Consider the following 25,096-nt stretch of genomic DNA (forward strand, 5'->3'; position numbering starts at 1 on the left):
TGACAATTCTTTTTGAAGCAATTAGAAGAAAACTGTCCTATTGCATAGTTACATAGTTCAGTTGAATAAAGACATATAGATATCATATAGAGTGAGTTCCCATCTTGGGCCTCCCTCCACAAACAATTAAAGATTGGCTGTTGATCTGGTGGACCTGACCATCCATGTATTATATTGTTGACCATTACTTTGAATTATAAAATATTGCCCCCGATGAAATCAGTTGATTGTTGTAGTGGTTATCATAGGAGAAGGGTTTGTCCTCATTAGATGACCAGTTTCTTGTGTTGATAAATGTGCCCTATTGTGTTTAGCAGGAATAAAACACAAATGCAGAAAATGACAAAACACAAAAATGGATTTAATTACAAATGGCTTTCTGCTACAGTTATTTTTCATGATTGTGGCAAGTCCTATTAATCTAAAATATACTGTTTAGTTCATCTGCAACTAAAAGAATGTTATAACAATATTTTACACACAAACCTGAGGAGGATAAAGATAGTAGTTGGAAATGCCTGGTATTTGTTTACTGGCCTTAACAACTGCTAAAGAGAGGATTAAAAACAGTGCCTCCTAGGCAGGAAAGCTACTAGGGCAGTACTGGTGGTACTGCAGTCACTGGACTGGAGAAGTTGAACGGCCTGGCCAGCCACTTAAGGTCTGTGCAACAGTCAGCCTCATTAGTATTTACTTCATTGCAGTAAGGGCTGTTTCACACGAGCGGATGCCGTGCGTGACATCCGCTCCGTGAATGACAGCCAAGACCCGATGCAGACTGCAGAAGCACGGAGCATTAACATGATTGATAATGCTCTGTGCCTCTCTGTGATCTCTTTACTACGAAATCACAGTGACAACTTTATCTCAACTTTATCTCCGCATCGGGTCTTGGCTGTCATTCACGGAGCGGATGTCACGCACGGCATCCGCTCGTGTGAAACAGCCCTAAATACTAAAGCAATGTGGCCCTTCCGCTGGATATCGGTTGAGAGAGGGGCCCTCCCCTAGCACATAGACATTTACTAAACAATTTATAAGACTATGTACAGGATTGAATCTCAGACCTTCTATGTGGTAGGCAGCAGATTTACCACTACACTACAGTGCTATTGTAAAGATAGGATTTTCTGTGTTTAAAGGCTACTAATTTACTAAATAGTAGTATTGTTTTCTTCACATGCATATTAAATAAATAGTAGAAATGATATTACTGAAATAAAGAAAAATAATTTGCACTATTTTTTATTTACTCTGTTGAGCGATTACTGTAAATAATGTGTTGACTTTATTGTAATAATTGTTATGATGAACATATGTACTGTATGTTACAAAAACTCATTTATTGTAATGATTATTTTTTTTTTCTTAATAACATTAACTTTGCAGAAAATTTTCACTTTTACTTTTCAGCTTTTCTTTCACCATAAAAGAAAAGCTAGAAAGGAAAAGTCTGATTTTTCTGCAATAACCAAAAGTTGTATTATTCTGCCGCAACCTTAGGCTACTTTCACACCTGCGTTCGGGTGTCCGCTCGTGAGCTCCGTTTGAAGGGGCTCAGAAGCGGCCCCGAACGCAGCCGTCCAGCCCTAACTCTGCTTGCAGTGTTCAGGTGTCCGCCTGGCCATGCGGAGGCAAGCGGATCCGTCCAGACTTACAATGTAAGTCAATGGGGACGGATCCGTTTGAAGATGACACTATATGGCTCAATTTTCAAACGGATCCGCCCCCATTGACTTTCAATGTAAAGTCTGGACGGATCCGTTCCCGCTACTTTCACACTTAGAAATTTTTCTAAGTTATAATGCAGACGGATCCGTTCTGAACGGATGCAAACGTCTGCATTATAGGAGCGGATCCGTCTGATGAAACATCAGACGGACCTGCTCCGAACGCTAGTGTGAAAGTAGCCTTATTTAAGAGATTATTTTACATGTCACTGCTAGGAATTAAACTCCCGTATGGTAAGCAGCACATCTGCCTCTACAGTGTAGAACTACACTGTTATATATATATAGGATTTTGTGTGCCTAAAAAGTTACTAAACAGCAATATTATTTATACTATTTAACCCCTTAAGGATCCTGAGATTTTCCATTTTTGCATTTTTGTTTTTCACTCCCCGATTTCCCATAGTCCTAACTTCTTTATTTTACCATTCACATAGCCTTATGACGGCTTATTTTTTGCGGGACAAGTTGTACTTTCTAAATGGCACCATTTACGGTTGCATGCCATGTAGTAGGAAGCGGAAACAAGGAAAAAAAAAATCCAAATGGGGTAAAATTGGGAAAAAAAGCTATTCTAATAAAGGTTTTTATTTTTTTATTTTTTACACTGTACAATATGCGGTAAAATTGACCTGTTATCTTCATTGTCCCAGTCAGTATGGCTACAACGATACCACACTTGTATAATTTTTCTTGCATTTGAATACTGGAATTTTTTTTTAAACCTTTGAGGAAAAAAATTATAATTTTTTTATAACCATATTCTGACCCCTATAACTTTTTGTAGTTATGTGTACAGGGCTGAGCGATGCCCATGATGTTTATTTTTTTATTGAAGTATTTTTATTTTAACCCCTTAAGGACTCAGCCCTATTTCACCTTAAGGACTTGGCGAGGCAAGATAACAAGAAATAGCTGTTTTGGCACCGTTTTTATTTTTTTATTTTTTACACTGTACAATATGCGGTAAAATTGACCTGTTATCTTCATTGTCCCAGTCAGTATGGCTACAACGATACCACACTTGTATAATTTTTCTTGCATTTGAATACTGGAATTTTTTTTTAAACCTTTGAGGAAAAAAATTATAATTTTTTTATAACCATATTCTGACCCCTATAACTTTTTGTAGTTATGTGTACAGGGCTGGGCGATGCCCATGATGTTTATTTTTTTATTGAAGTATTTTTATTTTAACCCCTTAAGGACTCAGCCCTATTTCACCTTAAGAACTTGGCGAGGCAAGATAACAAGAAATAGCTGTTTTGGCACCGTTTTTATTTTTTTATTTTTTACACTGTACAATATGCGGTAAAATTGACCTGTTATCTTCATTGTCCCAGTCAGTATGGCTACAACGATACCACACTTGTATAATTTTTCTTGCATTTGAATACTGGAATTTTTTTTTAAACCTTTGAGGAAAAAAATTATAATTTTTTTATAACCATATTCTGACCGCTATAACTTTTTGTAGTTATGTGTACAGGGCTGGGCGATGCCCATGATGTTTATTTTTTTATTGAAGTATTTTTATTTTAACCCCTTAAGGACTCAGCCCTATTTCACCTTAAGGACTTGGCCATTTTTTGCAAATCTGACCAGTGTCACTTTAAGTGCTGATAACTTTAAAACGCTTTGACTTATCCAGGCCATTCTGAGATAGTTTTTTCGTCACATATTGTACTTCATTACACTGGTAAAATTAAGTAAAGAAAATTCATTTTTATTTATAAAAAAATACCAAATTTACCAAAAATTTGTAAAAAAATGCAAATTTCCAAGTTTCAATTTCTCTACTTCTATAATACATAGTAAAACCTCCAAAAATAGTTATTACTTTACATTCCCCATATGTCTACTTCATGTTTGGATCATTTTGTGAATGATATTTTATTTTTTGGGGATGTTACAAGGCTTAGAAGTCTAAACTTCTAAGCCTTGTAACATCCCCAAAAAATAAAATATCATTCACAAAATGAAATGTTTCAGAAACCCAATTTTTAGGGACCAGTTCAGGTCTGAAGGGCAATTTACTCTCTTGCCTAACGGTGTCCCTGACACATGATTTCGGTGATCAGCTTGAATTAAGTCTAACCGGTACTGGGAGAATGAATTAGATTGACCACATGAACACATGTCTATTTCCAATCCATTCTGGTTTATTCCACAGTTGGCAAACAGTTATAATAGAGGGGGTTGAGCTTCCTTGACATCCAATCATATGTTAGCATTAGTATTCGACCTATGGTATCGATCACACATGAGCTCTGCATTAACATAATAGATGACTCATAGTAACAGCATTTGACCAATCAGGTATATACACATGGGCCAGCAGACACTTGAGCCAGATGACCTTATAGGGTTAGAAGGCTGTTCAAACTTACAGACTAAGGAATGTATGGATATCTTGAAACAGCACAAGAAGTTTCACACATTCCAAAGGGGGAAGGGATATTTTGTAAGTGCTCTGACCAAATGTAATACACGTGGCTAAATAAGACAAAATGGAGTTACTTATAGCCCATCAGAAACCACCCAAAAAGGACCCCATTCTATAAACTACACCCCTCAAGGTATTCAAAACTGATTTTACAAACTTTGTTAACCCTTAAGGTGTTCCACAAGAATTCATGGAAAATAGAGATACAATTTCAAAATTTCACTTTTTTGGCAGATTTTCCATTTTAATAATTTTTTTCCAGTTACAAAGCAAGAGTTAACAGCCAAACCAAACTCAATATTTATGGCCCTGATTCTGTAGTTTACAGAAACACCCCATATGTGGTCGTAAACAGCTGTACGGGCACACGGCAGGGCGCAGAACGAAAGGAATGCCATACGGTTTTTGGAAGGCAGGTTTTGCTGGACTGTTTTTTTTGACACCATGTCCCATTTGAAGACCCCTGATGCACCCCTAGAGTAGAAACTCCACAAAAGTGACCCCATCTAAGAAACTACACCCCTCAAGGTATTCAAAACTGATTTTACAAACATCGTTAACCCTTTAGGTGTTCCACAAGAATTAATGGAAAATAGAGATAAAATTTAAAAATTTCACTTTTTTGGCATATTTAACATTTTAATAATTTTTTTCCAGTTAAAAAGCAAGGGTTAACAGCCAAACCAAACTCAATATTTATGGACCTGATTCTGTAGTTTACAGAAACACCCCATATGTGGTCGTAAACAGCTGTACGGGCACATGGCAGGGCGCAGAAGGAAAGGAATGCCATACCGTTTTTGGAAGGCAGATTTTGCTGGACTGTTTTTTTTGACACCATGTCCCATTTGAAGCCCCCCTGATGCACCCCTAGAGTATAAACTCCAAAAAAAGTGGCCCAATTTTAGAAACTACGGGATAGGGTGGCAGTATTGTTGATACTAGTTTAGGGTACATATGATTTTTGGTTGCTCTATATTACACTTTTTGTGAGGCAAGATAACAAGAAATAGCTGTTTTGGCACCGTTTTTATTTTTTGTTATTTACAACATTCATCTGACAGGTTAGATCATGTGATATATTTTTATGTCACGGATGCGGCGATACCTAATATGTAACAAAAAATTGTTTATTTAGCACAGTTTTTATTTTAAATTTTTTACAGTGTTCATCTGAGGGGTTAGATCATGTGATATTTTTATAGAGCTGGTCGATACGGACGCGGCGATACCTAATATGTATACTTTTTTTTTTATTTATGTACGTTTTACACAATGATTTCATTTTTGAAGCAAAAAAAAATCATGTTTTAGTGTTTCCATATTCTGAGAGCCATAATTTTTTCAGTTTTTGGGCGATTACCTTGGGTAGGGTATGATTTTTCCGGGATGAGATGACGGTTTTATTGGCACTATTTTGGGGTGCGTGTGACTTTTTGATCGCTTGCTATTTTTTTTATTTATGTAAGTTTTACACAATAATATAATTTTTGAAATAAAAATAAAATCATGTTTTAGTGTCTCCATATTCTGAGAGCCATAGTTTTTTCAGTTTTTGGGCGATTATCTTAGGTATGGTCTCATTTTTTGCGGGATGAGATGAAAATTTGATTGGCACTATTTTGGGGTGCATTAGACTTTTTGATCGCTTGCCATTACACTTTTTGTGATGTAAGGTGACAAAATGGTTTATTTAGCACAGTTTTTATTTTTTATTTTTTACGTTGTTCATCTGAGAGGTTAGGTCATGTGATATTTTTATAGAGCCGGTTGATACGAACGCGGCGATACCAAATATGTATACTTTTTTTTTATTTATGTAAGTTTTACACAATAAGGCCTCATGCACACGAACGTTTTTTTTCACGGTCCGCAAAAACAGGGTCCGTAGGTCCGTGATCCGTGACCGTTTTTTCGTCCGTGGGTCTTCCTTGATTTTTGGCGGATCCACGGACATGAAAAAAAAAGTCATTTTGGTGTCCGACTGGCCGTGCGGAGCCAAACGGATCCGTCCTGAATTACAATGCAAGTCAATGGGGACGGATCCGTTTGACGTTGACACAATATGGTGCCATTTCTAACGGATCCGTCCCCATTGACTTTCAATGTAAAGTCCGGAGTCCTTTTTATACCATCAGATCGGAGTTTTCTCCAATCCGATGGTATATTTTAACTTGAAGCGTCCCCATCACCATGGGAACGCCACTATGTTAGAATATACTGTCGGATATGAGTTAGATCGTGAAACCTCATTTCCGACAGTATATTCTAACACAGAGGCGTTCCCATGGTGATGGGGACGCTTCTAGTTAGAATATACTACAAACTGTGTACATGACTGCCCCCTGCTGCCTAGCAGCATCCGATCTCTTACAGGGGGCCGTGATCAGCACAATTAACCCCTCAGGTGCCGCACCTGAAGGGGTTAATTGTACTATCATATCCCCCTGTAAGAGATCAGGGCTGCCAGGCAGCAGGGGGCAGACCCCCCCCCCCTCCCCAGTTTGAATATCATTGGTGGCCAGTGCGGCCCCCTCCCCCTTCCTCCCTCCATTGTAATAAATCGTTGGTGGCACAGTGTGCGCCCCCCCCCCCTTCCTCCCTCTATTGTAATAAATCGTTGGTGGCAATTATTGGCCCCCCTCCCTCTATAGCATTAACAACATTGGTGGCCAGTGTGCGGCCTCCCATCTTGCCCCCCCCCCCCCCCCCGATCATTGGTGGCAGCGGGTTACTAGCAATAGTACAAGATTCATACTTACCTGGGAGCTGTGATGTTCGTGTCCGGCCGGGAGCTCCTCCTACTGGTAAGTGACGGTTCATTTAGCAATGCGCCGCACAGACCTGTCACTGTCACTTACCAGTAGGTGGAGCTCCCGGCCGGACACGAACATCGCAGCAGCAGGTAAGTGACTCTTCAACTATTGTACTATTGCTAAGTAACCATGGCAACGAGGACTGTAGTAGCGTCCTGGTTGCCATGGTTACCGATCGGAGCCCCAGCGATTAAACTGGGACTCCGATCGGAACTCCGCTGCCACCAATGATGGGGGGGGGGGAGATGGGAGGCCGCACACTGGCCACCAACGTTGTTAATGCTATAGAGGGAGGGGGGGGCAATGGGGGGCGCACACTGTGCCACCAATGATTTATTACAATAGAGGGAGGAAGGGGGGGGGGGCGCACACTGTGCCACCAACGAATTATTACAATGGAGGGAGGGGGGGGGCGCACACTGTGCCACCAACAAATTATTACAATAGAGGGAGGGGGGGGGGGGGCCGCACTGGCCACCAATGATATTCAAACTGGGGAGGGGGGGGAGGGTCTGCCCCCTGCTGCCTGGCAGCCCTGATCTCTTACAGGGGGATATGATAGTACAATTAACCCTTTCAGGTGCCGCACCTGAAGGGGTTAATTGTGCTGATCACGGCCCCCTGTAAGAGATCGGGTGCTGCCAGGCAGCAGGGGGCAGTCTTGTACACAGTTTGTAGTGTATTCTAACTAGAAGCGTCCCCATCACCATGGGAACGCTTCTGTGTTAGAATATACTGTCGGTTCTGAGTTTTCACGAGGTGAAAACTCAGCTTTGAAAAAGCTTTATGCAGACGGATCTTCGGATCCGTCTGTATAAAAACTAAACTACGGCAACGGATCACGGACACGGATGCCAATCTTGTGTGCATCCGTGTTCTTTCACGGACCCATTGACTTGAAAGGGTCCGTGAACCGTTGGCCGTGAAAAAAATAGGACAGGTCATATTTTTTTCACGGCCAGGAAACACGGATCACGGATGCGGCTGAAAAACGGTGCATTTTCCGATTTTTCCACGGACCCATTGAAAGTCAATGGGTCCGCGAAAAAAAAACGGAAAACGGCACAACGGCCACGGGTGCACACAACGGTCGTGTGCATGAGGCCTAACACAGCTTCTTTCAAACAAAAAAAATTATGTTTTAGTGTCTCCATATTCTGAGCAATATTATTTTTTTTTTTGAGCGATTGTCTCAGGTAGGGGCTCATTTTTTGCGGAATGAGGTGACGGTTAGATTGGTACTATTTTGGTGGGCAAACGCCTTTTTGATTGCTTGCTGTTGTACTTTTTGTGATGTAAGGTGACAAAAAAATGGTTTATTTATTTTTTATTTTCTACGGTGTTCATCTGAGGGGTTACGTCATGTGATATATTTATGGAGCCGGTCGATACGGACGCGGCGATACCTAATATGTATACTTTTCCCCCCTACTTTTTACTATTTTTTTTTAAACTTTATTTGGGAAAAATGATGTTTTTGTTATATTTTACTTGAAACTTTTAATTTTTTGTGGGGAAAACTTTATTTTTTTAACTTTTTTTTTCACTTTATTTTTTGTCCCACTTTGGGACTTGAACTTTGGGGGGTATATTCCTTTACAATGCATTCCAATACTTCTGTATTGGAATGCATTGGCTGTATGAGTAATACTGTGTGTATTACTCATACAGCTTTCGGGGCCTGTGAGGGGGCTGGATCTCACAGGCTCTTCACGGAAGGCAGCGCGATGCCTTCCTTAGACATCGCGCTGCCTTCCATGCCATCGGGTCCCCCCCACAGCCGCATGTGGACCCGATGGCACCGCTGCACAGCCGCCGCAACCGCAGGTAAAGCCGCAAACCGCAGGTCTGAATTGACCTGCGGTTTGCGGCGATCATCGATACGGGGGGCGTCACATGACCCCGCTGAATGGTTTCAGCGGGCATCCTGTTCCGATTAACCCCCGCCGCGCCGCAATCGCGGTTTAAACCCATGACGTACCGGTACGTCATGGGTCCTTCAGGACTCGGGAAGCATGCCGTACCGGTACGTCATGCGTCCCTAAGGGGTTAAGGAAAGAGGGGTGATTTTAACTTTTTTTTTCTTTATATTTGTAAAAACTTTTTTTGACTTTTTTTTAAGTCACCTTGGGTGACAATAACTGCCAATCATTAGATTGCCCATTGTGTTCATTGATGGCTAAATAGAAGCCTCCAGCAGGCTTCGGTCTATTTCAGGCATGTAACAGGTTCCCTAATCTCAGTCGGGAATGCTGTTACCGGAGCGGAAGCGCGCGACTTCCGCGCTGATTAGATGCCATGGTCACATTTGACCAGGGTATCTGAAGGAGAAAATTTATGCAATCAGCCTTATGGCTGATCGCATACATGTGCCGCGGGTCTCTGCTATTTAAAATAGCAGAAACCCCGGGGCTATGGTGCCCGCACCACGCGCAAGCGGGCACCATGTTAGGGGACCGGACTTCTGCCGTACATATACGGTGGAGGTCCTTAAGAGGTTAAAGGGAACCTATCACCATGATTACACCATGAAGTAATCTGCAGGTGGCATTATAGAGCAGGAAAAGCTGAGCAGACTGATATATAGTTTTATGGGAAAACTTTCAGTATAACCTGTCTTTCATTCATTTCAATTCCTGCTCATTCTGGGCTTTGAAGTCAAAGAGACGGTCCTATGAGTGATTGACAGCTATCTTTGTATATACAGTCATAAAGGGAAGGCTGTCAATTGCTGATAAGACCGTCTCCTTGACTTCAAAGCCCAGAATGAGCATGGATATAAATTAATATATTACAAGTTATACTGAATCTTTACCATGAAACTATATATCAATCTTCTCATCTCCTTTTGCTCTATAACATGATGCCGGCAGCTCAGACACCACGTTCATTGTGACAGGTTCTCTTTAATATTATGCCTGTGAAGAAACAGCAATATTATTTAGTTAAGTAGCATTTAAAGGGAATCTGTCAGCAGATTTTTGCCTGTGAAGCTGGCTGACCTGTTGCATGTGCGCATGGCAGCTGAAGGCATCTGTTCGTCCCATGTTTATATGTGCCCAAGTTGCTGAGAAAAATAATGTTTTAATTAGAGATGAGCGAATCGAAGTTGACGAAGTGGAATTCAATCCGAATTTCAGGAAAAATTCAATTTGCACGAAATCCAAATTTCCTCATGCTTCGCGGTAAAATGGCTGCTGCACGTGTTTGGACGTGGAGAAAGGAACTCTGGGAATGAGGGATCACCCACAATGCCATGCATGCAGCCAATCAGCAGCCAGCCATCCCTGTGATGTCACAGCCCTATAAATAGCCTCAGCCATCTTGGATTCAGCCATTTTGTGGAGTGTATAAGTAAAAAAAAAGTAAGGGCCTATTTGCCGTTCAGCGGTGCAGTTAAATCTTCTAAAGCCCTTTTTGGAGTGTATTAGTGGTAACAAAATATATATTATTTGCCGTTCAGTGGTGCAGTTATATATTCTAAAGCCCCTTTTTTGAGTGTTTTAGTGGCAAAAAATATATATTTGCCGTTCAGCGGTGCAGTTATATGTTCTAAAGCCTTTTGTGGAGTGTATAAGTGGAAAAAAGTAAGGGCCTATTTGCAATTTATCAGTGCAGTTATATGTCCTAAAGCCCTTTTTGGCGTGTATTAGTGGCAAAAAATATATATTTGCCATTCAGCAGTGCAGTTATATGTTCTAAAGCCTTTTTTCGCGTGTATTAGTGGCAGAATTTTTTTTTTTGCCGTTGTGTGGTGAAGTCACAAAATTACAGCCCTTTTTGGCGTGTATTAGTGCCAAAAAATATATATTACTTGCCATTCAGCAGTATAGTTATGTTCTAAAGGCTTTTGTGGCGTGTATAAGTGGAAAAAAATAAGAGCCTATTTGCCGTTCAGCAGTGCAGTTATACGTTCTAAAGCCCTTTTTGGCGTGTATTAGTGGCAAAAAAATATATATTATTTGCCGTTCAGCGGTGCAGTAATATGTTCTAAAGCCTTTTGTGGAGTGTATAAGTGGAAAAAAGTAAGGGTCTATATGCCGTTCAGCGGCGCAGTTATATGTTCTAAAGCACTTTTTGGTGTGTATTAGTGGCAAAAAATATATTTTATTTGCCATTCAGCGGTGCAGTTATATGTTCTAAAGCACTTTTTTGCATGTATTAGTGACACAAAAAAAGTATTTGCCGTTGTGTGGTGAAGTGAGAGAATGATAGCCCTTTTTGGCGTGTATAAGTGGCTAAAAATTATATATTTGCCATGCAGGGGTGCAGTTATATGTTCTAAAGCTCTTTTTGGCGTGCATTAGTGGCCAAAAAATATATATTATTTGCCGTTCAGCGGTGCAGTCATATATTCTAAAGCCTTTTGTGGCGTGTATAAGTGGCACAAAAATATTTATTATTTGCCGTTCAGCGGTGCAGTTATATGTTCTAAAGTCTTTTGTGGTGTGTATAAGTGGAAAAAAGTAAGGGCCTATTTGCTGTTCAGCGGTGCAGTTATATGTTCTAAAGAGCTTTTTGACGTGTACTAGTGGCAAAAAATATATATATATTTGCCGTTCAGCGGTACAGTTATATGTTCTAAAGCCTTTTGTGGCGTGTATAAGTGGAAAAAAATAAGGGCCTATTTGCCATTCAGCGGTGCAGTTATATGTTCTAAAGCCCTTTTTGGCATGTATTAGTGGGAAAAAAAGGGGCTTATTAGCCGTTGTGTGGTGAAGTGAGAAAATTACAGACTTTTTTGTGGTGTTTTAATTTCCTTTTTATTTTTTTATTTGATCTAACAGTATGTCAGACAGAGAAGTGCCAGGCCCTGCACAGGGGAGTGGCAGAGGCCTTAATGTTTCTCGCGCAGGCACAGGTTGCAGCAGAGTAAGGGGACATGCCAGCAGGAGTCATCTAGCGGTCATGTGTTGACCAGAAACCCAGCAGTTCTTGAATGGTTGACTCGGTCATCCACTTCGTCACAAGTGACATCAGACACCCCCAGCCGAAGACGGTGGGTTCGTCAGACACAAACCTTAGTTGGCATGGCCAGGGAGCAGGCCCTGTGCCCTCACCTGTCCTCAACCTGCCTCTGTCCTTTTCTGTTCCCTCAGCCAGAGAAGTATTATATGCTATGGACTCAGCTCCACTATACAGTGAGGACGAGCTACTAGAGGAGAGTCAGCAGCTACTGGCCAGCCAAGATGTGGAGGAAACATCCGCCACTTCCTCCAGTAGGCGGGCAAGTAGTGATGAAGAGAGTAGCGTGGGAGCTGGTGTTGTGAGCGGTCAGGCTCCTGACCCAGAGACCATTGAGGAGGACATCAGTGACGTGCAGACAGTACTCGATGATGATGTAGCTGATCGCACTTGGGAGCCGGGTGAATTAGGGGCTTCATCATCATCGGGATGAGCGGGTGGCAGCTTGCACGTGAGGCAGCAAGTCGCTAGCGTAGGTGGGAGTCAGCAGGGTGGGAGCAGTGGGAGGTCGGGAGCCAATCTTGCCCGGGGTAGACCACCCCCTTTGCAGGAGCCTACCTGCCCGGAGAAAACTGGTGCAGGGGTTCATGGAAGCAGCGGCGGTAGCAGTCAGTCAGTGCGGAGCGTTAGGGGTAAAATCACCTACTCGGCTGTGTGGCAGTTTTTTGTTAAGCCGCCGGAGGTGGTGAACATGGCCATTTATAGAATCTGTGGGCAGAAGATGAAGCGTGGCCAGGGTGCCGATGTTGGCACCACGGCCCTGCGTCAACATATCGAGTGTCACCATAAAGTGGCCTGGGAGAACCGTGGCTCCGATGTGGAGGTCCAGACTGCCGCAGCAACCGCCCAGTGGCATGCACCCGATTTCAGGCAGTCAAGGCTCCACCACCTCAGCCGAAGGGAACTGTTTGTCCTTCCCATCATCTGCTGGTCCTGAAGTTCCTGCTCCTCTTCCTACTCCTCGTCAGTCATTCCGCCAGCAATTGTTCACCGAATCGATTGCCAAGAGACAACAGTATGCGTGCACTCATCCAACAGTGCAGAAGCCGAATGTGCTCCTGGCCAATTTGCTGGTGCTGCAGTCCCTCCCTTTCCAAGTGGTGGACTCTGCACCTTTCAGAGAACTGATGGCATGTGCCATGCTGAGGTGAAGAGTCCCAAGCAGTCATTTCTTTGCCAAAAAGGCAGTACCAGCCCTGCACATGTATGTAGAACAGAAGGTGGGCCAGTCCTTAAGCCTGTCGGTGTCTGTCAAAGTGCACGGCAGCCCCGACGTGTGGAGCTGTAACTACGGTCAGGGACAATACATGTCCTTTACGGCCCACTAGGTGAATGTGGTTCCTGCACAGCCACACCAGCAACTTGGCCAGGTGACGCCGCTTCCGCCTCCACGTTCTCACACAGTTGGTCCTGCGACAATGTCCGCCTCTGCCTCCTCCACCGTGTTCTCAGCCTTCACTGCAGGGACAATTCACAGTGCCCCTCCAGCATACCACATGTTCAGAGCACGGCGGTGTCACGCTGTTCTGCACCTCGTTTGCCTGGGCGAATGGAGTCACACAGGGGAGGAACTGCTCCATGTCCTTCATCAAGAAATCGAATCCTGGCTTTCTCTGTGACACCTCAAAATTGGAACCATGGTGATCGACAACGGGAAGAACATGGTGTCGGTGCTGCATCAAGGAGGGCTGAACCCTGCATGGCACACGTGTTCAATCTGGTTGTCAAGCGGTTAGTGAACTCTTCCACCCATCTGCAAGACATCCTAAAAATGGCCAGGAAACTTTGCATGCACTTCAGCCACTCGTACACTGCAAAGCACACCCTCCTTGAGCTGAAGAGGCACATCGGCATCCCCCAACATAGACTGATATGCGACTTTTCCACCCTCCATATGTTGGACCGACTATACGAACAGAGAAAGGCCATCGACGATTTCTTGATCCAAGCGGACAGGAGTACTCTCCTGTGTAACTTCGGTGGCAGCTCATGCGTGACACCTGCCGTTTGCTCAGGCCCTTTGAGGGTGCAACGTTATTTGTCAGTCGCCAGGACTATGGGATGAACAACGTCATTCCACTGCTTCATGTCCTGGAACAGATGCTGGTAATCCTGGCTGTTCAGGGGACTGGAGACTTGGCACCTAGATCTCACGGCCACATGAGCCCTGTGGGAGCTGAACTGGAGGAGGAGGAGGACATTGGAACACAAGCAATGTATAGCGAAATGGGTGGTTTTTCTACACAGGTGGCAGGAGAGGAGGAGCAGGAGCAGCCAGAGGAGCTACAGGGCGATGAGGAAGACGAGGCACAGGACCCAGACACACCGTGGCAGTATTCAGTGGAGATGGAGGCAGGGAGTCCCTCCGAGTCACTTGCACAAATGGCCCGATGCATGCTTACTTGCTTGCGTAGTGATAGCCGATTTGTCACCATTCGGAAGAGGAATGACTTCTGGCTTTCCACCTTGTTGGACCCTCGCTACCGGTCCAAAATGGGGGCCATTTTTACACCCGCTTAGAGGGAGGACAAACTGAACTACTACATAGACATCATATGTAGTCAGTTTGCCGCTGCCTATCTGCGTTATTGTCCATCCTCTCGCAGGTCTTACCGGGGGGGGGGGCCTATGTGCTCATGTTCCTATGCCATGGCTGCTGTATTAGGGTGGGGGTAGTAGCAGGTCCATCAGCAGCAACATGAGTCTAGAGTCGCTGATGAGCAGCTTTCTTCACCTGCCTAGTGAAGAAACTACTCACCAGCAGCAGCTAGAGCAGGACCTGAACCAGGTGGTGACATACTTGGACAGCACTCTGCCACCCCACATTGAAGATACGCTAGACTACTGGGCAGCCAAACTGGATTTTTGGCAGCAACTGGCCGAGTTTGCCCTGGAAAAGCTGTCCTGCCCAGCCAGTAGTGTGGCATCAGAGCGGGTGTTTAGTCCGGCGGGGGCCATCGTTACCCCAAGAAGAACTCGCCTGTCCACCCAAAATGTGGAGAGACTGACCTTTGTGAGGATGAATCAGGTGTGGATCAGCCAGGATCTCCACCCACCAATGCCTGATGCATCAGACAAGATCATCCATGGTGCCACACCAACACTTTGACAAAAGAGACCGGTTTCTTCTGGCTACCTGCCTCAGCTACTATTCTGATGCTGCCACCTGCCTGATGCCACACATCTGATGCCAAGTGCTGCTTCTTTCACCCACCATTTTCAGCTGGTACCAGTATTGCCATCCACCTCCCCACTCTGTCACCGGGTCACTCGATGGTCTCCTGATGCTGCTGCCACCTCCACACTCTGTCATTGTGCCACTCTGTGGTATCCTTGTGCTGCTGCCAACTCCACACTGTCATTGTGCCACCCTGTGGCCTCCTAATGATGCTGCTGCCACCTCCACACTGTCATTGTGCCACCCTGTGGCCTCCTCCTGATGCTGCTTTTGCCACTTCCACACTCTGTAATTGTGCCACTCTGTGGCCTCCTGATGCTGCCGCAACCTCCACACTGTCATTGTGCCCCCCCTCTACTTGTATAAGCGTTTAATAGAACAGGTCTGTAGACATCTATGGGGAATCAGCTAGCGACAGTGTATAAGGAGTGCGCTCCTTCTTGACGCCAACATCGACCTGTAAGGCTGAGTTCATACTTGAGTTATTTGGTCAGTTTTGGCCCCGTAACTGCCCAAATAAGTGAAGTGTGCAGTGATTCTAAGAGCGACGCCTGTCATCTGCATGTCATACTGACTCACAGTATTGTTTCACTACCACAGCAGACTCCCTAAGCGTGTTACTGCAAAGCACAGTGTTCTACAGCACTATAAAGGCTCTCTGCAGCCAGGAAATAGCTGTTTTTTAACGCGATTCGCCACGAATAAATATTTTTTCAAAAATTCTGCAAAACCAGCCGAATCGAATTTTTGAGAATTACGCTCATCTCTAGTTTTAATAAATGCTAATGAGACTCTAGGAGCAACAGGGGTGGTACCTTTACTCCTAGAGGCTCAGCTCTCTCTGTAACTGTCTTGCCCTCTCCATGTTAATTGACAGGACCAGGCAGTAAAAATGTCATCACACCTGGCCCTGTCAATCAAATCAAAGTAGAGAGGGCACGGCAATTGCAGAGAAAGTGGAGCCTCCGGCAGGGGCGTACATAGAAGTCACTGGGCCCCATAGCAAGCATCTGAATTGGGCCCCCTAACCCCGCCCACTACCCACCCCTGGCCCGTCCCACCTCCTGTCCTGGCTCCTCCCATGCCACACCCCATTAAAGAATCCCTAATGCCCCCCAAAATGCCCGGGGGGTAAGGAGTAGGAGAGCACACTGTCCCCTATGAGCCCCCCAAAATGCTCAGGACAGTGTGCTTTCCTTCTACTCCTCTCCCCCCTGGGAATTTTGGGGGGTATCAGGGTTTTGGGGGCTCATAGAGGACTCAGGAGGGGGGGTGGAGGCTCATAGAGGACAGTGTGCTTTCCTCCTACTCCCCCCCCCACCCTGGACATTTTGGAGTAATGGGGCCATTTGGGGTTGGGAGGCTCATAGAGGACTCGGGGGGGGGGGGGGGAGGGGGAGACTCAGAACAGTGTGCTTTCCTCCTACTCCTCCCCCCTGGGCATTTTGTGGTAATGGGGGCATTAGGGGGGCTCATAGAGGATTCAGGGGGGGGGGCCTCATACAGGGCAGAGTAGGAGGAAAGCAGACTGTCCTCTATGAGCCCCCCAAACCCTTAATGCCCCCCAAAATGCTCAGGACAGTGTGCTTTCCTTCTACTCCTCTCCCCCCTGACCCTGGGCAGTTTGGGGGGCATTAGGGGTTGGGGGGCTCATAGCGGACTCAGGGGGGGGGCTAATACAGGACAGAGTAGGAGGAAAGCAGACTTTCCTCCTACTCTATGAGTTCTCTTGCTGCCTGGCAGTGGCAGGCAATGCTGCATTAATCTATCCCTTCCCGTTCCCATACAGAACAACAAACCAACCACGGCACACCAACCAATCAATAGAAGGTGACCACCGTCCGGGACTCCGTGTCCAGTCAGGAGCGGGCAGGCAGGCAGACCTTCAGGCTGGGGCTGGAGCTGGGCTCGGTGCAGGGTCAGGTCAGAGAATGAATGGGTTTAAGCGGCGCCCGCTCCTGCTGCCTGCAAACACTGGCCAATCAGCAGCTGCCTCTTTGTGTTGCTGACTTGTGCTGATTGGCCAGTGTGAAAAGAGAACACGCCTGCAGCCTGGCCGGGAGAATCAAGTTCATGCAGTGAGGCAGGTTAATACAAGATGCGCGGGGGGAGGGGGGCGGGGCCGCCGGTCAAAGTCAAAGACAAGTGCCGCAGGTCCGCCTGCGCCACAGTGTGTGTAGTGTACTACTAGTACTGGCTAAAATAAACAGAGGGGGCGGGGTCTTCCCTGCACATCGGGCCCCCCTGCGCTGCAGGCCCCATAGCAACGGCGTGGTCTGCCTATATTGGAGGTACGCCACTGGCCTACGGGTGTAATGTCAATGCCCATTGCTCCTAGAGGCTCATTTGCACATGTTAAAACATCATTTTTCTCAGCAATGTGGGCACATATGAACATGGGACCAACGAAGATGGCTTCAGCTGCCAAGTGCACATGCAACAGGTCAGCCAGTTTCATATGTACAAATCTGTTGACAGCCCTTTAGAGCACAGAAAATCGTATCCTCATATCAAAGCAGTTCTATAGTGTAGTGGTAAACCCGCTGCTTTCTATACAGAAGGTATGAGGGTTAGTTCCCAGCAGAGATCTCTAAATTAATTTCTTTAGTAAAAGTTATGCAGAAAAATGTAACACTTTCCAGATTTGCTTTTATGGTCAAGAAGTTAAAGATACTTTTTTCTGCCAAGTTAATGTTACTGAAAATAATGGAACAAAAAGCATCACAGTAAATACTTTTTTGTAACATACTAACTATTAAATAGCACTAAGCAGTATTTGCTATCTCTATAATCATAATAGAGTGAACACATTATGTATGGTGAAAGCTAAACAGCGTAAATAATAATGGGGCAAGTTTTTCCCACTTCATTAACCGATCATAAAAGTTGATAGAAATTAAAATCTTACTTATGAGTATGGCAAAATGGCCTGTCACAAAAAAACAAAGTTTGGACTGTTATGGCTATTAATGTGAGAAGGACTGATGGGTGGGGGGCCACACTGTTTGCCTGTATGGGGCCCTGATTCCTAATATCAGCTATCAGTATTAAAATCTCGGAAAACCTTTTTATTGCCAAGTGGATACTGACAAGAGTATAATATCTGCCATTACAATATTATTTCTATTGATATTACTGATTACACAGTAAATGTTCTCTCCGTGTTTGTGTGGGTTTCCTCCCGCGCTCCAAAGACATATTGATAGGGAACTTAGATTGTGAGCCCCATTGGGGACAGCCAGATGATACTGTCTGTAAAGCGCTGAGGAATATGGTAGCGCTCAGGGGCGTAGCTATAGGGGTGCAGAGGTAGCAGTCGCTACCAGGCCCAGGAGCCTGAGGGGGCCCAAAGACCCTTGTTGTGCATAAGAAGACACCAGTATTATAGAAAGTCCATGCTCGTCAAGTTACACCTCTGGCTCAAGGGAAGGGGGTTAAATCAAGAATTTGGCATGGGGGCAGGGGTGCCGTTTCAATTTTAGCCTCAGGCAGCACGAAGGCCACAAAGCACTGAGGGAAGGGGGCCCCAAGCTGAACTCTTGCACCAGAGCCCATGAGCCATTAGCTACGCCCCTGGTAGCGCTATATAAGTGCATAAATTAAATAAATGTTTTAATGCAATAGAAGAAACAAACCCAGTTTCTGAGATCCTTTTCCATCACCATCGTAAATTTCAACCACCTCATTACAACCAGCTGGTCCTGGAACTTCTAAGTCAAATCTTATAAAGGACAGTTTTACTCTGTAGCCAGCATCAACTGAGATTTTCCACTGCAGAATTAGAAACAAAAATCAACATAATGTTAGTACCACACACAATAAAGATCTCTAAACATACTTTGGGGGCCAGCACTTCAGAGGGTCATTCCAAATGTATTTTAATCTAAAGTTTACATGGTACATTTTTTTTTATTGTATATTTAGTGTGGAATTTATCTGCCACAAAATATAGTATAATGCAAGTGAATGGGGATGAATGGGTTTCTGAACACACTGCAAGTTTTTACAGGTGGCCCATCTGTCACACATTTCTTCTGGATTTGACCCCTTGATTTCAGCTGTTATATTACAAGGTGTGATATCCATGGCAAAATGTACAGTAAAATCTGTGTGTACATCTATTAATACTGTGCAGGACTATTTGCATACAGATTGTTTAAAGATAGGGGCTAATTAACACAAGACGGCTTGTCACTATATTGCACTATGTACTGTGTACTATAGTTCTAGATAATGCTAAACTCATCTGTTTTCAGAGACATTACAACTCAGCTGCTGAGACACTGCTTTGTTACTCACTGACACTGCTCTGCTACACTGCAGGATCGGGTGTTCAGCGTACCATAGGTCGCACGAGCAGAAGATGCATTGGGCAGCACGGTGGCTCAGTGGTTAGCACTGGTGCCTTGTAGCACTGGGGTCCTGGATTTGAATCCGACCAAGGACAATATCTGCATGGAGTTTGTATGTTCTCACTGTGTTTGCGTGGGTTTCCTCCGGGTACTCCAGTTTCCTCCAACACTCCAAAGACATACTAATAGGGACCTTAGATTTTGAGCCCCATTGGGGAGAGAGGGCTAATATAACTATATTCCGCAGCCCTAATGTCTGTAAAGCGCTGTGGAATATAGTAGCACTATATAAGTGAGTATAATAAATAAATTGTATGTCTGCATGTTAGACTGGTTACAGAGTCATTTCAGCTCCAGACTCTACATTAGGAAGTGATTAACAATACTGCATTTAAAGAGAACCTACATTTCAGTGCAATCTGCAGGCAGCATGTTATAGAGTATGAGGAGCTGAGCAGACTGGTATATAGTTTTATGTTAAAAGATCCAGTAAAACTTGTAATTTATATATTTATATCTCTGCTCTTTCTGAGCTCAAGACAACCTATTTGGCTATTGTCAGTATATAACACTATTCTCTTTGTAAATGTGTATACAGAGATAGCTGTCAATCACTGAGAAGATGGCTCCTGTGTACAACTGAACTCAGAAAAACAGAGATTTCTGCTAGTTTCAAACGCACAACATTTTTCATCCCGCCAAATCTCAGCATATTTCCTGGGTTGTGTCCAGATCTCCTCTGGTCCCCACTATAGTTTAATTGGGCCAGACAGGAACACTGTGGCTTCTGGCAATGCTAGATTCAGAGAGACCCAGCAGGCTGTTCCCTACCGAAACAGTCTGCCGACTCTCACAATGCTAGTGTAAGGCTACTTTCACACTTGCGTTGTTCTTTTCCGGCATAGAATTCCGTCACAGGGGCTCTATACCGGAAAAGAACTGATCAGTTTTATCCCCATGCATTCTGAATGGAGAGCAATCCGTTCAGTTTGCATCAGGATGTCTTCAGTTCAGTCGTTTTGACTGATCAGGCAAAAGAGAAAACCGCAGCATGCTACGGTTTTCTCTCCGGCGAAAAAAACTGAAGACTTGCCTGAACGCCGGATCCGGCATTTTTTCCCATAGGAATGAATTAGCGCCGGATCCGGCATTCAGAATACCGGAATGCCGGATCAGTTGTTCCGGCATGCGCATGCGCAGATCGGTAAAAATGTGAAAAAATGTACAAGACGGATCCGTCGGTCCGCATGACAAGCGGAGAGACGGATCCGTCCTTGCAATGCATTTGTGAGACGGATCCGCACCCGGATCCGTCTCACAAATGCTTTCAGTCAGCGGCAGATCGGCGGATCCGGCGGGCAGTTCCGACGACGGAACTGCCCGCCGGATCACACTGCCGCAAGTGTGAAAGTAGTCTAAAACTAGCCTTGAATTATACATTTTGCTAAACCTTTTCCCACAAAACTATATATCAATCTGCTCAGCTCCTCCTGCTCTATAACATAGTACCTGCAGATTTCAATTTATGCACATAATCTTTAAAGATCAGAAAACCCCTTTAAGAGCAGTGAATGACCCTGTATAAACCCAACCTAAGACAACTTGTCACTATATTATCACTATATTGTACTATGTACTATAGTTCTAGACTGCCTTATCCCTAAGACTGTGCTATAACTTTTACTACTATACATGACATCAGTTTGAGAAAGACGCCCACGGGCAGTATCAGCCTTTTACTATAATTATGTGTGTCTACATGAATTAGTATGAGATAATTATGTGTTATATTGGATTTTCACCTTCCACTTTAGTAAGCAATTGACCCAATACAACTGTTCATCACATGTTTCATCTTAAGTGATAATTACATTAATAGAGAGTCATCGATGCCAGAATGGCAAGCCTTCAGTGATTTGACGGTAATTGTAGCCGTATTTCCATAGAATACAATTTAACTAATAAACAAAACCACAACTGGTCTGAATTCCCAGTCCAAACGAGTCAAACCAGTGCTATGTTTCAAGGAAATCCTTCAACACCCTCCGATAGAGTGGAGTAATTACCTGGTACATGTCATGATTCTTGCTGTTATACGTGCTTGGGGACTGAAACTCCCCTGTGTTGCCTTCTAAATATCCTCCACCTCCCATAATATCTGAAACAATAGATTTTAAAAAACATATCATGAAACGTACCTACATTTTTCTCTCAAGTATAATTTACCTTAGGCTACATTCACACGTCAGTATTTTTCTATAATCCGATTTTCTGTCCGTTTTTTGCGGATCCGTTGTTCCTGAAAATGTTTCCGTATGTCATCCGTATGTCATCCGTTTTTTGCGGATCCGCAAAAAACGGAAACATGTATAAATTTCAATAAGCAAATAAAGTTGTTTGGATTTCTTGAAAAAATAAATAAATAAAAAATAAAAAAAAAATTAAAATGTAATTTCCAGGAACGGATTCCGTATAAAACGGATGACATACGGAATGACATCCGTATGTCTTCCGTTTTTTGCGGATCCATTGACTTTGTATTGTACCAGGATCCGATTTTTCAGGAAAAGAATAGGACATGTTTTATATTTAAACGGACATGCGGAACGGAACAACGGAAACGGACAGCACACATTGTGCTGTCCGTTTTTTTCCAGGAACCATTTAAAATGAATGGGTCCAGATCTGGTCCAGATCTGTTCCAGAAAAAACGGAACAGATCAGGAAAGAAAAAACGGACGTGTGAATGGACCCTTAGGCTCCATTCACACGTCCGCAAAATGTGTCCGCATCCTTTCCGCAATTTTGCGGAAAGGGTGAGGACCCATTCATTCTCTATGGGGACGGAATGTGCTGTCCGCATCCACATTTGCGGATCCGCACTTCCGCATCCGTGCTTCCGTTTCCGCAAAAAAATAGAACATGTCCTATTCTTGTCCGCAATTGCGGACAAGAACAGGCATATTCTATTATGTCGGCAATGTGCGGTCCGCAAAATGCGGAACACACATTGCCGCTTTCCGTGTTTTGCGGATCCGTGTCTCCGTGTATCCGCAAAACACATTGCGGACGTGTGAATGGAGCCTAAAAAGGGTTTTCTGAGATTCTAATACTGATGACCAGTATATATATATATATATATATATATATATATATATACACACTGTATATAGCTCCGCTTGCATTATCATTGGGTGATCAAAACAATATAAATATTTTGTGGAGTCAAATATTAGCTGGAAAATGTACTCAAACACAAAATTAAAAATAAGTTGCTGTACTTACCCGCTATTTTTTGGGGATCTACAGCTTCATATTTGGCATGAAATCCTTTGTCGCTGGTTTCACTATTAGTGGTAAATGTCAGGAAAATTCTATTCCCGGCGGAAACCAGCGGTTTAGGAACTGTGTGTCCACAGTAAGTACCTGATTATAGATGAGTAAAAAGGTCAGTATAGCAGTGCAAGTATATCAATAAATATATAAGTTCTGGTGCTTTATGAGAAATGTATTGATACATTAAAAAAAAATACAGTAGGGCTGTGACTAACCAGCCATGCTCCACTATTTCCTTGCAACGCATCTTGTAAGCCTTACAGCGTCATCATGTTTATTCCTTCTGACTGGCTCGGTAATACTAGTGATCAAGGTCAAGAAGGCGTGAAACATTATATGAAGTAGTGTCTTATTCGATAATATAATGTAATCATATTTTGTGAACTTGTAGTCTGTTGGACAGTAGAGTATACATTTATTTGCATACAGTATGAAGCTTGTGAGGGCTGTGGATTTAGTTTACAGTATCTTCCTGGTTGGAAATATAGCCACTACTGCAACCACTACTAGGGGCAGCTTACAGGGAATGTCTTTTTTTTTTTTTTTTAACCTTTAAACTTCCCTTGGAGAGAAACATACCAACCTGGTCTCTGTTCCAGCTCCCCGATTCCCAGGCTGTCTGCTGTGCACCTCTGTCTCTATCTGTCAAAAGCCGCATGGAGTGGATCACATGTGCCACTGCAGCCAATGACTGGCCTCAGTTGCATATCCTCAAGTGGCATGTAACTGCTGGGTCACATGCTGCTTGGTGACAAGTCACTGCTAAGGCCAGTCATTAGCTAAAGTGTTGCATGTTACCCTTTCCATATGGATGTGAGAGGCAGGAACTGGATGTGCATTGTAGACAGACAGGAAGTTGGAACCAAGCAGTGGACAGCATCTATGTTTCTCTCAACAGGTACTACTGGCTGGGGAGAGATTAAACAAACATCCCAGACAACCCCTTTAGGCTACTTTCACACTAGCGTTCGGGTGTCCGCTCGTGCGCACCGTTTGAAGGGGCTCACAAGCGGCCCTGAACGCATCCGTCTGGCCCCAATGCATTCTTAGTGGAGGCGGATCCACTGAGAATGCATCCGCCTGCCAGCGTTCAGCCTCCGCTCCGCTCAGTGAGCGGACACCTGAACGCTGCTTGCAGCGTTCGGGTGTCCGCCTGGCCGTGCGGAGGCGAGCGGATCCGTCCAGACTTACAATGTAAGTCAATGGGGGCGGATCCGCTTGAAGATGACACCATATGGCTCAATCTTCAAGCGGATCCGTTCCCCATTGACTTACAATGTAAAGTCTGAACGGATCCGCTCAGACAACTTTCACACTTAGAAAATTTTCTAAGTTTTAATGCAGACGCATCCGTTCTGAACGGATGCGAACGTCTGCATTATCGGAGCGGATCCATCTGATGAAACATCAGACGGATCCGCTCCGAACGCTAGTGTGAAAGTAGCCTAAAAGGGTTTTCTGGTTGGTGGAAGAAAGAAAAATAGCTGCAAAATGGTATAAAATAATGAAACTCACCTCTTTAATTCCCTGTTGATCCTGGGCAGATGCTCTGACAGTCTTTATTCATGAGCCACTTGAGCCCCTTGACCACCAGCCAGGTAAGTAATAAGCTGACATTCCCAGAGTTAATTAGAGGGGTTCTGCATTTTGTTTAAACTGATGATCTATTCTCTGGATAGATCATCAGCATATGATCGGCGGGGGTCCGACACCCTGCAGGCCCAGTGACGTAACGGCTAGTATCAATGGCCTGGGCGGGGCTAAGCTCTGTTCACTTGAATGGAGCTTAGCCCCGCCCAGGCCATTGATACTAGTCGTGATGTCACTGGGCCTGCGGTAAACAGTGAGAAGGCCGCGGCACTACTGCCTTCTCAAACAGCTGATTGGCGGGGGTCCCGGGTGTCGGACCCCAGCTGATCAGATGCTGATGATCTATCCAGAGGATAGATCATCAGTTTAAACAAAATACAGAACCCCTTTGACTTGCCTGGGAGAGTCAAATACTTATGTACCAGGCCAGCGGGTGCATCCTGAGGCAACTGAAGTAGGAGAACAGAACTTGGTATCTGACACTTGCCACCACTGAGGGGCAGCTTCTGGGGAGATATTTTGTGATGCACTGTTGTATTTGGATCAGCTGTGGTGGTATGCTGTGCTGCAATATGTTATTGCTGGCCTACCTACTTGTGTTGGCCCTGCCTTCTGTAAATTTGAAACCGCCTACAACATAGAGCCACCATTTGGTGGCCTTTTTCAATCAACCAGAAAACCCC

General features: G+C 44.4%; 1 protein-coding gene across 1 annotated transcript in view; it reads right to left on the minus strand.

Annotated features, from left to right (window-relative positions):
- The window catches only part of LOC120990971 (ovochymase-2-like), a 104,705-nt gene that overhangs the window by 64,044 nt on the left and 15,565 nt on the right, over window positions 1–25,096 (minus strand). The window contains exons 4-6 of the mRNA XM_040419863.1: window positions 22,773–22,913; window positions 21,554–21,645; window positions 18,771–18,906 (exon numbers count right to left, since the gene is read on the minus strand). Of these exons, the coding sequence (XP_040275797.1) occupies window positions 18,771–18,906; window positions 21,554–21,645; window positions 22,773–22,913 (369 nt within the window). The remainder of the gene's footprint in view (window positions 1–18,770; window positions 18,907–21,553; window positions 21,646–22,772; window positions 22,914–25,096) is intronic.

Source organism: Bufo bufo, chromosome 2, assembly GCF_905171765.1.
Source record: "Bufo bufo chromosome 2, aBufBuf1.1, whole genome shotgun sequence".
NCBI classification, from domain to species: domain Eukaryota; kingdom Metazoa; phylum Chordata; class Amphibia; order Anura; family Bufonidae; genus Bufo; species Bufo bufo.